The 14,196-nt window shown below is 32.5% G+C and overlaps 2 protein-coding genes across 5 annotated transcripts; one reads left to right on the top strand and one right to left on the bottom strand.

Moving 5' to 3' along the window:
• Positions 1 to 1,954: 1,954 nt before the first annotated feature.
• LOC114164603 (amino acid permease 3) lies at positions 1,955 to 5,999 on the top strand. Of its 3 annotated transcripts, none has more exons than XM_028049329.1 (8): positions 1,977 to 2,127; positions 2,858 to 2,972; positions 3,837 to 3,960; positions 4,050 to 4,283; positions 4,378 to 4,477; positions 4,590 to 4,804; positions 4,902 to 5,041; positions 5,128 to 5,999. In XM_028049329.1, exons 2-8 carry the CDS (start codon positions 2,952 to 2,954, stop codon positions 5,779 to 5,781), a joined length of 1,488 nt encoding a protein of 495 aa, XP_027905130.1. In that variant the 5' UTR covers positions 1,977 to 2,127; positions 2,858 to 2,951; the 3' UTR covers positions 5,782 to 5,999. The 3 variants fall into 3 exon arrangements, with proteins under 3 accessions (XP_027905132.1, XP_027905130.1, XP_027905131.1); XM_028049330.1 differs by having other exon boundaries at positions 2,036 to 2,127; positions 2,854 to 2,972; XM_028049331.1 differs by lacking the exon at positions 2,858 to 2,972 and having other exon boundaries at positions 1,955 to 2,127.
• A 2,778-nt stretch (positions 6,000 to 8,777) lies between these two features.
• LOC114163391 (auxilin-related protein 1) lies at positions 8,778 to 13,632 on the bottom strand. 2 transcript variants are annotated; one of them, XM_028047701.1, is made up of 9 exons: positions 12,968 to 13,632; positions 12,330 to 12,538; positions 11,985 to 12,235; positions 11,760 to 11,874; positions 11,580 to 11,674; positions 11,218 to 11,283; positions 10,992 to 11,081; positions 9,428 to 9,604; positions 8,778 to 9,283 (listed from the first exon to the last, which is right to left on the bottom strand). In XM_028047701.1, exons 1-9 carry the CDS (start codon positions 13,453 to 13,455, stop codon positions 9,245 to 9,247), a joined length of 1,530 nt encoding a protein of 509 aa, XP_027903502.1. In that variant the 5' UTR covers positions 13,456 to 13,632; the 3' UTR covers positions 8,778 to 9,244. The 2 variants fall into 2 exon arrangements, with proteins under 2 accessions (XP_027903502.1, XP_027903500.1); XM_028047699.1 differs by having other exon boundaries at positions 11,760 to 11,895; positions 12,968 to 13,630.
• Positions 13,633 to 14,196: the final 564 nt, after the last annotated feature.

The raw sequence follows: 14,196 nt of genomic DNA, 5'->3' as shown, positions 1-14,196 counted from the left end.
TCAAACTGTTCGAATTATAAATAGACTCTAATTAAAAATAATTAATGTTGTAGTTTTACTTTTACAAATTCAATTAAGTGTGATAATTCTTACCTCAATAATTATTAATGCAGTTTTACTTTGTTTAGAGGATAAAGATATTATAAGTGTTATATATATATATATATATATATATATATATATATATATATATATATATAATTAATAATTTATTTGATGTACGCCAAACTTTATCATATAATCTATCATTCACACATATTCAAAACAAATAAGAAAAAACAATTTGAAAGAATGATAGAAAACAATATGAAGGAAAAAGATTGCTATGAAATAGTACAATCTTTCCGTCACAAAATAATTTAGAAAAGACTAAAAATTTCAAAGAAATTTTTTTTTACAAAAATTAAAGACATAAAGACATACCTTTCGACCCTGCACCTTTCAAATTTTCACATCTCAAGATTTCATTGAAAAATTTTAAAGTGTGTGTTTTATGTTCAAAAAAATGTAAAATTTTAACATAAATATAATAAAATCAATGATCATTTATTATATTTTAAACAATATCTTATTTTAATTAGTAAAGTTAATTATCTAAATTTCAACATAAATAATAAAATTAAAAATAACTAATTATACTTTGAACAATGAGATTAGGGCACTAATTTTAAATGCGGTGAAAAGTCTCTTAGATTCATTAATTGCAATAATCAATGAGAATTGACTTTGGCCACCATTGCTAGATTCTAGGCGCATAACATCTTAAGAATGATTCTACATCATGAAAACAAGGCCAAAGCTTAATTACTTTATTTTAGTTATTTCTCCCTCAGTAATAGTGTGCTCACGAACCCTTCTTCCAATTTCTTTTTCTTCGTTCTTTCTATTTTTTTCCTTAAGCACGACAAAAAAAATAAAAAATCCAACTAAGTAGAAACAAATCTAAACTAAATTTTAGGTTAAATTACTTTTTTGGTTCTTTTATTTATCATAAAATTTCAGTTTGTTCCTCAAATTGTTCGTTGTTTCAGTTTGATCCTCACCATTAACTTTGATAAGACAATGTTAAAGTCAACATCAAGTGTCAATTTATATTTTTTATTTTATTTTTTTAATATTTTTTTTATTTTTTTTTATTTTTTACATGTGTCACTTCATAGTTGTGTCACGTGTCAATTTTTTTACACGTGGCACAATTGTGAAGTGAGATGTGTAAAAAATAAAAAATATTAAAAATATTAAAAAATATTAAAAAAATTCAAAAAAACCAGAAATTGACATGTCACCATCTGGTCAAAGTTAACGGTGAGGATCAAATTGAATCATTTTAAGAAAAATGAGGATCAAATTGAGATAACAAAAAATGTGAGGACCAAACTAAAATTTTATAATAAATAGAGACAAAAAAATAATTAACCTAAATTTTAAGACACCATGGTAGGTTTGGTAAAGCAAAAATGTTAGATAAATTAAATTTAACTCAAACGATTCATATTTAACTGATTCGTCGAATACAGATCTAAAAATATTAAATTATACTGCATTGATGAATACGAATTCGATCCAACTCCTGATCAAGCCTACTTTTACTTTTATGCAATTTTAATATTAATTTTATCATATAAATTCCGATAAAGAGTGATGAAGAGAATGTGTTTATTTATTTTAATATTACGAGGGACACCAAAATCTAAAAATGATTGAGATGCAACTTGTCTACCCTAAAATCGAAGTATCTGAATATTAATCCATTTGTAATGTAGGAGAATTATTTGTGCCATGTTCTGGAATTGGGTTATTGGAGCAAAAGTGCTTTTGGGTATGGCATGTTGGGTGTTCAGTTATTATTAATTAATAATTGAGGGAACCTAATTCTGTTTCGAGACGAGTGGATGTGAGAGACAATGAATAATATAAATTTTTGTTGTACGGTGGTCTTTTAAAGAGATAGATTATGATATTACAGGGAATGAAACTCTTACTATGTGTTCCTCTATATATATAGATACATAATCTCAACACATTAGTAGAGACCAAATACCTACTCATTAAATTTTCTATCTCACTTTGTTTCACTTTCTTCCTCTTTTTGTGTTCTTTGTTCCAGAGGTGCTGCAACGACCATAGGTAAAATGTGAACTCAGTTATTTTTGTTTCAATCTAAATTTCATATACAATTTATTTCTAATCTTATATTCATATCATTAAATAACATTTTTCTTTTAAAATATTCTGAACATTTCACTCGCATAAATGCTTTAGAATATAAGGACAAAAATGAATCTTTTCTAAATTACTCACACTTTCATATACTTTCATATTTTAAAGTATACTTGCATGCTCGGTGATTTATAATTAAGTGATGAAAAGTTATTTTCTTCTGGACATGGATTTTTCTCTTTATCAAATAAGGAATGTGATCTTATTTTAAAAAAGTTGTTTCATATTTTCGTCAGAATTAAATATATTTTTATCTCTTAACTTAGTGAAAATTGAAAATATTTTTTTTTTCAAATTTTAAACTAATTTAGTCTCCCAACATTATAAATATGTATATTTAGTCCTTTAAACCACATTTTTTAAGTTTATTTGATGTTTTAAATCATGATAGTATTTAAGTTATTTACATAATTTAACTTATTCTCACTTTAAAATTAGTTGAGAAATACATCTAAAACATCAAATAAATTTAACAAAATTAGATTAAAATAACTAAATTTATCATACTTTAAAGATGAGGATTAAATTGATCGAAAATTTTGAAAATAGACTAATTTTAATTTTTACTAAAATTAGAGGGAAAAAAACATATTAACTTTTTTTTTTGTTTTTTCCTGATTCTGCGAACATGAGGTAGCACCAAAAAGGAAGTGAAGGGCACGTGAATACTTTGAGTGGAAAAATAAGTCAAAGTGACAAAAAATTTACCTACGTTGTTGGATGGTTCATACATGGAAAGAGAGGGTAAAGTGGTGGGTTTCACCCTAGACCAAAACTAGTACCTGCTCTGCTATCTGTTTTTCACCCTTTCAACGTGACAATTATGTTATGAATACATCAATTTATGCATTATTCAATATAACATTTTATGTATTTATTTTTTCTATTATATTAGTTATTGTTACACTAAACCATCATGCCTAAACTATTATATTGTGGTAGTGTGATGAACTTGGAAGCATATCAATATAGCTTATTGCATCACGTGTATTTCTCATATCCCATTACCCAAAAGCCAAAGGAAATATGAATTCTTATACTATCATGAATCTTCCATAAGTTCTATTCCCACACCATCTTTTGCATAATCATAAACTTTCCAATTCAAATATTCTGAATTCCTTCCATTCCAACTCATAACCACACATCATGTTTCTCTTTCTTTGACTCCCAATTTCATCGTTTATGCCTGAACCTCCTAACTCTAGTTTCTCCTTTTTGACTCTTGAAAGCTCCGTCAAACTCACTCACATTGTGGGCCATTCCAGTTCACTTAACCTTTCTCACATACTTCTCACTAACTCCAATTCTAATACCAACTATCCATCTTCTCTTTCACACAACTTCCTTGTGGAGTTTTCATACAAGAGATTAGAACACCATTTTCAACACAAAAATCTTAAAAAATGATTATAGATGTTTCTACTTATATACTAATCATCTTCTTCATTCTCAATTTTATACGAAGTGAAACTTTCAACGCACTTTGAACTCTTAACATTTACTCCACACACCGTTTTAGTCTTGATTACACTCTGACATGTCCACCAACTTTGATATTTTTGCTCATCATTATTAAGAATCTTAACGTTGTTGTTCATTGTGTGATAACAAAGATGGTTGGAATGGATGGCCATGGCAGCAAGCATGATGAGCAAGCATTTAACGTTTCCCTTGACAACATGCATCAACAAGGAGACTCTAAGTGTTTCGACGACGATGGTCGCCCCAAACGAACCGGTACGTAGTAAAACCATCATCATTATTCATAGCTTTGAGTATTCTCAAGTGTTTCTTCCTCTAATTCATATATTGTATGAGAAACACAGGAACAGTGTGGACTGCGAGTGCACACATAATAACCGCAGTGATAGGGTCTGGAGTTCTCTCTCTGGCTTGGGCTATAGCTCAGCTTGGATGGATTGCTGGTCCTGCCGTCATGCTTCTCTTCTCTGCCATCACTTACTTCACTTCCCTTCTTCTCACTGATTGTTATCGTACCGGTGATCCTCTCACTGGCAAGAGAAACTACACTTACATGGATGCTATTCGTTCTAACTTTGGTATAACTCACCAACCTAACTTCGTTCATAATTTCTCTTTCCTTTTCACAGTTTTACCTTACACAACCTTTGTTTTCTGTCTGTGTTTGTTCAGGTGGCAACTGCTTCAAGGTCAAGATGTGTGGACTGGTTCAGTATGTCAACCTTTTTGGAATCTCCATCGGTTACGCTATAGCGTCTTCCATTAGCATGATGTAAGTTTGAGGTTTTAGTGATAGTGAAATGTCTAATTGACTACCTTATATCCAAGGAAAGTTATGTAGTATGATTTGGCTGTTTTTGGTTTGTGTCCTACCTATCAAACAGGGCAATCGAAAGATCTAATTGTTTCCACAAGAGCGGAGGGAAGAATCCATGTCATATGAACAGCAACATGTACATGATTTCGTTTGGTATAGTGGAGATTATTTTCTCTCAAATTCCAGGCTTCGACCAACTATGGTGGCTGTCCTTTGTAGCTGCTGCCATGTCATTCACATACTCCACCATTGGGCTAGGCCTTGGTATTGGAAAAGTCATTGGTATGAATTGATTCTATTCCCGTGTTCTTCATGATGGTTTCTTCTGCTTCTTTTTCAACCACTGTCAGAAATCTGACTTGAATTGACCTTGTAACAGAGAACAGAAAAGTGAGGGGAAGCTTAACCGGGATAACCGTTGGTAATGTGACACAAACCAATAAAGTTTGGAGAACCATGCAAGCTCTTGGTGACATAGCATTTGCCTATTCATACTCCTTCGTCCTTATAGAAATTCAGGTAGAGTTCATTCAGTTAAATTATACGAGATTCAACTAAGGTCTGAAATTATATGAGATTCAACTATGTAAATTGTGATGAAACAGGACACAGTGAAATCACCTCCATCGGCATCAAAAACAATGAAGAAAGCTTCTTTCATCGGTGTTGCAGTGACCACCTTTTTCTACATGCTTTGTGGCTGCTTTGGGTATGCTGCTTTTGGAGATTCAAGCCCTGGAAACCTTCTCACTGGTTTTGGGTTCTACAACCCATACTGGCTCCTTGACATTGCTAATGTTGCCATTGTGATCCACCTTGTTGGTTCATACCAAGTTTACAGCCAGCCCCTCTTTGCTTTCATTGAGAAAAACGCAGCACACAGATTCCCAGATAGTGATTTTGTGAACAAAGAAATTGAAATCTCAGTCCCTGGTTTCCATTCCTACAAGCTCAACCTCTTCCGATTGGTTTGGAGAACAACATATGTTGTGCTAAGCACTTTGATTGCAATGCTGCTCCCATTCTTCAATGACATTGGAGGGCTTATTGGAGCATTTGGATTTTGGCCTCTTACTGTGTATTTCCCAGTGGAAATGTACATTACTCAGAAGAGAATACCAAAGTGGAGCTCTAAATGGATCTGCCTCCAAACACTCAGCATTGCTTGCCTTTTGATGACCGTAGGAGCTGGAGTTGGTTCTGTTGCTGGGATTCTCATTGATCTTAAGACTTACAAGCCTTTCAAGACAAACTATTGATTCAACTACGGTTGCCATTCATAGAGATTTCAGAAAGAAAATTCCATGTCTTGGACATGTTCATATGAAGTCGAGGATTTGTTCATGGCCTAACATCTCTGTCTTCCACTTCTTTCTACTGTTTCTGTTACTCTAACTTCTTCTGCAACATGATTCAGAATGAAAGAAATGATGTAAAAGCATATAAATCTAGAGTAATTATAATCACATATTCAGCTTCTCTGCTTCTTACTTTCACTTTTTTGATTCTACCATTGATTTCCTTTTACTGCTGATAATGGACTAAAAAAATGTTAGTGTCATCACTGATAATTGATACTTTGTTCATGAAAATATAAAAAATATTTTTTAAAAGTTGTGATACTTTGTCCAAGTAAATTAAACAATCAAATACAACAATGAATCAATACCCACTACAATCAGTTTGACACCAAATTATTCATTCAAACATTGTTTTGGATTCCTTTAAGATTGAAGCCAATTCCCAATTTATAACAATATTCCACAAGGCATAAACATATCAATTATCAACATGGGCGCATAAAGTGTTTCAATGACAATGCTGTTGAGGTGCAAATAACATAAAAAAGTTGAAAAGATTGGTTTTCCTCTCAGAGCATGAAAATGTGCAACTTCTTTCTCTCTATAATTTCTACTTATTTCTACCAGTTCCTTTTCTCTCAAACCCCAAACACCAAACTCCAAACCCATGCCTGTATTATGTTCACCCACTATCTTTTTCTCTTCACAGAATGAGAAAGGCAAAGCAAATTAATACAAAATTCTGATTTCGGTGAACAAAAGAAACATTTATAAGTGGCGGTAGAAGAAGCAAAATCAATGAAAAAAAATAAAGGTTTAATCAGTGGAATGTTATCCACACATGTGTAAATTACATCCTAATTTTTTTTATTTTTAAAAAAAATAAATACTAAACTGATGTATCCAAAAGAAGATGTTATCTAATTCGTTAAACAAACAATAAAATAGGAAATGTAAGAAGATGGGAACAGCAGCAAAATTTTTTTGAAAGGAAATGGGGCAACTATGCCGAGCAAGAAATACTAGAAAAGCTTTATGCTAGATAAAGAGCAGGCCTTTAGAGTCCTTAATTTTAAACCCGCGAAGAGGAAGCTAAAAAAATAGGTGAGGAACAAACCCTATGAATGTAACGAGATACAAAAGGAAAACACAAACAATTTTACGAAGCTCTGGATAACCTATAATCATAATAATACATAACTATATATAATAAATATATAATGAAGAGATAATACTTCTTTGTTATCCTTCTTACCCTCTTAATTAATTCTCTTTAAATTTAAGTAGTTATTCACGATACAGAATTATCTTTCGATTTTATCATTTTAGTATCTATTTTTTTAATACAAATAATTATTCATTATAAAAGAATTGTTTATTAATTATCATTTTAATAATTATTTATAATATTATTTATACAAAATTACTTATAATATATTTTATTTTATCTACAGTTATATCTATAATTATATATATTTTTTATTTTTTTCAATTTTATCTTTTTAATTATTATTTTTAAAATTTAAATAATTTATAAATATTTAAATAATAATGATAAATGAACGTAAGTCCATGTTTTCGGTGCATAAAGTTATATCTCACATTAGGCCGAATCTCATATGTATAAAACATTTTCAATATTCCAATTAAGCATAGTTAGTGTTTCATATATAGGACAAGCACCTATCTCTAACACTCAATTTGTTTTTAAAGTATTTTTCTTATAATTTTTCAGTGTTCGATCTCTCATTCTTTCTTCCGTTCAATTTCTTTTAGCTTCCACTCCTTGGTTGTCCAGACGATCGGAATAACTTTGATACTTAAGTCAGTTCAAGTCTGTTCGGGTAAGTGCATTTAATGCTGTAATAAATGCAAAGTAAAAGTTTCCACCAACTTAATTTGTGCTCCTATTTATAGTTTTTAACATAGGCCTGTGATTAGGGTTTTCTTAATCATGGTCCAATTGTTTTTAAACTTAATTACTAACTTGTATTACTTTAATTTACTTAACTTACTAATTTAGTTTTGGTGCAGCCCCTCGACCGGAGGGTCGTGCATCCTGGAGGTCTCCATAACTTTATAGAGACAAAATTCAATTGGAATGAACAGGCTGTTCGGTTGCGAGTTCTCTTAAATCACTTCAAAGAGATTGTAACATCAACAACCCAAAGAATCGTCCGTCTGTAGCGGCAGCGACATTGGATCGCTTGTCCTTGGGCCGCCTGACCGACTGTCTGGTTAGAAATGACGATAGACCATATAGTACCGTTAGAATGATTTATAACATGTCTATTAAAATATGAACTTTCATTTAATTCAATCCCATATAATTGACATGAAATAAGAATTTCTCAGTCATTTATATACATTATTTTTATCATTTTTAATTGGTCAATTCAAACACAATTTGCAAAACTCAACATATGTAAAAAATAATTGTAACAGTCCCGAAACATTAACAACATATTGTAAAAGTTTAATGACTTAATAGAGTACTTTATATAATCCCAAGAAAGACAACAAATTTAACTTAAAAATCCTATCGTAGGGTAAAAATGATCTCAACTAATATTTACTACTTTCAACGTATTATTATTAATGAAAATATTAACTTCATTTTCAACTTAGTTTTTTTTTTTTTTCTTTCACTTGTTGAGCATATTGCTCATTATTTCACATTGTCTTAACATGGCATCACTTTCTGTCTTAAATGAACACACTGCATCTTCCAATCTCTGTTCGTGGTTCTCGATCATGGTTAGTCACCGAGATGTGGGATATCTAACACAATATTTTAATCATTTCAGATTTTTCAATTGCAATATTTCAGGCTTGATGATTCTTAAATGGTATCAGTCGATTTTCTCGTGGTATGAATGAGTATCAACTGGGTCATAAATAGACAAACCCCAATGATAATGCTTCGGATTTATACAACTATAAACATTTCAATAAGAGAAACAAAAAATCACAAGCAATCTCATTGATTCAGATGAAAAAAGAATATAGAATCGAAACTTTTCTATTCGTACAAAAGACGGGTTACAAATATATAATTGAATTATCACTCATTCCCACAGAATATTACGCGTGCAATTGTGCATCTAGTAACCTAAATATAAGATATATATCCTTCTCATCAGAATCTGGGCAAGGTGGTTGAATTTTAGGGAAGCTAGAGCATTTAAAATTTGTACATTGATCTGAATCCATCAACATTATTATTACTTACAACAAAGATGTCATAACTCACAGTAGAGCGTTCAACGTCATGAGAGAAAATGAATCTGCTGCCAAATGATGCCACACTATTCATGCAGTTATCTTCAACGGCATAAAAACAAATATATCAGACCGATACCGGAACAGTGCAGGTGCTAACAGATCTATTGATTTTTGCAAAAACATTTGCAGATGGGATCTAAGAAAGCTCTTCCGCGTTGAACTTGGTCCAAGATTCCTGTTTTCAAGTCCAGAAGAATAAATGTAAGAAAAAGTATCGCTGCTATTGATTTTCAGAAAAAAAAAAAAAACATAAGTTTAATTTTTCATATAACCGTCAACATAAAGAATATGATTTCTTCATAACTATTCAACAGCGTACCTTAAGAATGTCAAAAACCTTCTCTGCTATATATTTTTGTTCCAGGGTAGCACCTTTCTGTTGGACTTTATCTGGGTGAATACATAAAGTTGCTTTTCTATACACTTTTTTAACAGCAGCGGAAGTTATCATATCTGTCAGAGACACTGGCTGCCAACCACATTCTGGCCAAAGAACCTGCATATAAACTCAAAGGTAAGATGGAGTCATGCAATAAAATAAATGTTGTAAGTTTGAAGAGAGGGGGAAGTAATACATTAATTTATTAGTAGAGCCTTCATTTAACCAAAGGTCAAATAGTTATTTATATATCACGTGAAGTTGAATTTTGAAATATGTATTTAAATATTTCAAATAGCGTAAGTTTCTAGCCTTGATAAACAGGTCGGAACAACACAGGACACAAGTTCTGCTTTATGTTGTCCATTTTAATGATACAAAAGAATTGGAGATGAAGTTAGAAAAGAAGAATGTCCTAAGGCTAAGAGGCTCCTTTCCTTGTGCAAGTTTTTAGGTTTGATAATGAGAAAAGGCAGTAACAGATTATATATCAAGCGATAGATTGAGCAAAAGAAGCTATTCAAAATACATTCAAAGGAAAGGAAGACAAGTATAAGAGGTTTTCACTATTACTTCATCATTCATTTCATGCAACAAGCTATTATCTTAATTACCAATACTTGAACACCAATCCAATAATAAAAATGATCCAAAAACTAAGGGTTTGCATAAATGCATTGGACGGCTGAATGCAAAGAGGATGCAGATAAGGCATCAAATGGATTGCAAGAGGCTTGATTCTCCCTGCTCAGCAACTAATCTTTTAGGGTTCCCCAATTGCTTGGGTACTTATCAAATGGTTAGAGTTTATTAACAGTGTCTCAAAAAGAGCCACCTGCTGAGGGTTGAGTAGAAAAACCAATTGATCATTGATGTGTCATATAGTGCAGCTGTCAGGACATCAACTCTCAATACTATCAGACACTTGATATTTAGAGTTCAGTCTCATATCGAGTAGGATGAGATATTATGGGATATTTGGTTGTCGCGAGGTCTTTCTCCCTTTAACAACTAACCTTTAAGGAAGAGTTCACCAAGCGCTTGATTGGTTGAGTATGCTTATTAATGGGCAACCTTATGGATGATGATGCCTATAAAATGCTTGTAAATGAATTTGAATATTTAGTTGTTCTATGACTTAGAGGTTTCCTTCATTTGTTGTTATTTATGTTTATTTGTGAACTTTTGATCATTAACTATGAATACTTCTATAAATGAGGTTTTTTTTTTTTCAGCATATAAGTGTATAAATTTATGTTTAGGATTTAGGGTTTCAAAATAATAGTCAACCCCCTATCTTTCTATAGCATTTTTGGAGCTGGCTACTCCTCGCCACTATCTGTGATTGACTACTATGGTTCTTCCAACTTTTAAGACTGTGTACTGGCAGTATTTAATCACTCTGCTCAAGATTTCATAATGCTAATCAAATTGCAGTGCAAAAGAGTTATACTGAAAAGCACTATTATTATCAATTGATAGTAATATTGTGAAAGAGTTTTACATATTGTAATGTTGACAGCAATGCCCGCATATTGCCTTCTTTCCCTGCAGACCAGCGCTTTATCTGAACATCCGCACTATCAGCAATTCTCTGACGAATTAAAATAAAAAGTCATGCATAGAAAATTTGACAAATATATACAAAATAAAATCAAAAGAACTATGGTATTATACAATGATTATCCTTGGAAATAAATAACAATCTAAACCAAAAACAACTTGCTTACCCGCCTCTCTTCTTGTTCCATCTTAGTTTGAATATCACGCTGGTTCATATCTGCCACTGCTTTTAACTGAAAATATGACAGTAACAAAAAAAATCCAATGAGAAATTATTTCAATAAAACCTATAGTGTTAATGTCAAGAATGAACAAGGAAGACCCCATATGTTCTTTTAAAGAAGCGTATGAAAAAAATATCATAACTGGTCACTGTAGACATCATTAGGCTAAAGATTTGACTATCAACCCATTTCAGAAAATACAGTATCACAAAATATTAAGAAAAAAACTATAAGAAGATGATGTATAATTTGCATTGATGAGCTTCCCTTGATGGAAATAGAGGTAGAAGAATAATAACACACACCGCTCGTTCTTGTGTCCTCTGATGACGTCCTAATCTTGCTTTTCGTCTTTCCTCAGTTTCACCTTCAACCTCCTGGAATTCAGATGATGGGGAGCCTACAGAAACAAAAAAAACAAATGATATGTTGACCACAAAATCACTTCGCTATAGTAGAAATCACTACATTTAAAAAAACTGTACCACCAAAAATCAGTGTCAGGTCATCAAAAGAGGTCATTGTGGGAGGTTTCATCGCACTGGCTGGGGATCCTGATGGAACTCTTGGTGACACCTCAGGTTTCCCTTTGCTGTTCGACTGGTTATTGTACACGTGATCCTTAGCAACACATCAGACATACAAATTAAACTGAATATGGTATGAGGGTATTGAAAATCATTCAAGCTCATCATATTCATATCTTTTACCATAGTTGGAGTCCTTGACTTTGGCACACTGCTTGATCGAGAGCTCATGCTGAAGATGGATTCAAGATCATCCACGGCATTTGACTGATTTTTCACATCTGGAACTCTTTTACCATTGTTTATCTTAACTGACGAGTTTGGTTTAGTCTCTGCAGCGTTAACATTGGCCTTTCTACTACTAGCATTAGTCCGTGCCCCACCCATGGCAAAACTCTCAAACTCATCTATTGGTGATACATTTGACTTATTAACTGCATCAAAAATCACCTAATTCAGCTAGTGGTATATAATAAAAGGAATGCTATATTGCTAGTCGAGTGTGAAGCTCATGCATTTAGAAAGCACCTTTACTCATTGGCTTGGGAGGGGACTTCAATATTGGGGAGCTTCCTTTTGACCCTTTAGAATTATTCAACTTAGTTTTCTGCCCCAGCGAGTCCAGGAATGATTCTGAAGACGCCGAGCTTGAAGCGGTTTCAAATATCAAAAAGGGATCATCATGGGACACAGGAGCAGGTTTGTTCGGAGTTACACTTGGCTTATTCATCCCAGCACTAAAGAATATAACAATTGAAACACATTAAAAGTGCAATACAACATAAAAGGATTGCATGTCTAAAAAAAAAATAGAGCTCTGAAATTCAAGTATTAAGGATAAAAAAAACGGTTAGAAGGAAGACTACACTAAAGGTGGTCGATCAATAAGATTCTCCTACAGATTTCAGCCATTGGCAAAGTCGACTTCATATATATAACATCATGACAGAAGCAAAGCACCACCAGTTAAGGAATAAAAGTAAAAGTATATTTATTAGGATCAATAAAAGTACACTCCATTGTAATTTTATAAGATGTTTATGTGATTTCTAATTTCTAAAAAAAAGCAGTCCTTTTAATTTCTCAAATAAGAGATTGATTAGCAAAATGTTTAAACTATATTAATGCTATAAATCTAGAAGGAATTGAAGACAAAGTTTCACTACCCATTATTGAAAACACCAAAGCCAGAGATCAAATCATCAGAATCAGGTGTTTTGTAGTTTCGACTGTTGGTGTTTGTATTTAATCCACCAATCTTATCTAGCAGATCATCAACGCCGACACTCTTCGCATGCGTCCCACCGAATACGTCATCCACATGAGACGACATGGAAACCGGTTTATTAGATCCGGCGAATATGGAATCGTAATCGAACGAAGCGCCATTGGATTTGGCGTTACCGCCGAAGACATCATCGAAATGCTGCGTTTTGCTATCGCTGCTGCTGTTGCTGAAAACCCCGTAATTGAAATTGAAATCAAAAGAGGAACTTTGGGGAGATGGGGGTCCGCTTAGGGTGGATTTGGGATTGGAGCGTGTTTGGGAATCCGAGACAGTTGGAGGTCGCTTTGTCGAAGCCCTCGCCATTGGAGCGGATTTTCCTTGTGGTTTGAGACCGAACCTTTCGGTCAAAACACCGAACTCATCCATTATTGAATTAGAAGAAAAAGAATGAATGTAGCAATAGAATTGAATTTGGGATTAGCTGAAAAGAGCTGAAACAGAACGGAATAGATTGGTTAATCGTTACTGTTTGTTTTCTCTGAAGAAAGAAAAAGAATTTTTTGCAAAAAAAAAAAGTAAAAAAAAAAAAAAGGAAAAGGGTTGAGAGAAGAAAGAAGAAGAAGAAAAACGTGAAGGAAAATGAAAATGGAAGAGTGGAAGAGAAAGGAAGACAGAGAAGAAATGTAGGAAAAGAGGATGTAAGGTTGAGGATGTCGGTTGGATCCTTTGTAATTTTGCATCAAAGTGATGACCACGCACAATTCCACGCGCTTGTTTCCGTGTCGTTTTGTCTTCTACCTTTTTTACTATTTTAATCATAGTGATGGATGGATCATGGATCCACTTCGGCAAGTACATATACTTTTTTATTTTAAAATATTTTACTATGGCTTAGTATTTATTTAATGTGTAAACATTTATTTTTAGAAAATTTCAATATAGTCTTTATAGATGTAAAACTTTTTTAGACCAAACGTGTCTTATAAATAAATAAAATATTATCGATTCAACTTTCCACCCGTTTCTACGACCAACTCTTGATTTAATAATCATTTTTTATTTCATTCCAATTTACGTAATATGTTTTTAATTTAGTTTTTATATCCGTAATACATTTGTAATTCGATTTTGTATACATAAGAACTCAATAATAATGTTATATAAGCC

This window comes from Vigna unguiculata, chromosome 9 (assembly GCF_004118075.2).
Source record: "Vigna unguiculata cultivar IT97K-499-35 chromosome 9, ASM411807v1, whole genome shotgun sequence".
NCBI lineage: Eukaryota > Viridiplantae > Streptophyta > Magnoliopsida > Fabales > Fabaceae > Vigna > Vigna unguiculata.
Note: the sequence above shows the minus strand (reverse complement) of the source record. Positions and strands in the feature narration are given on the sequence as shown.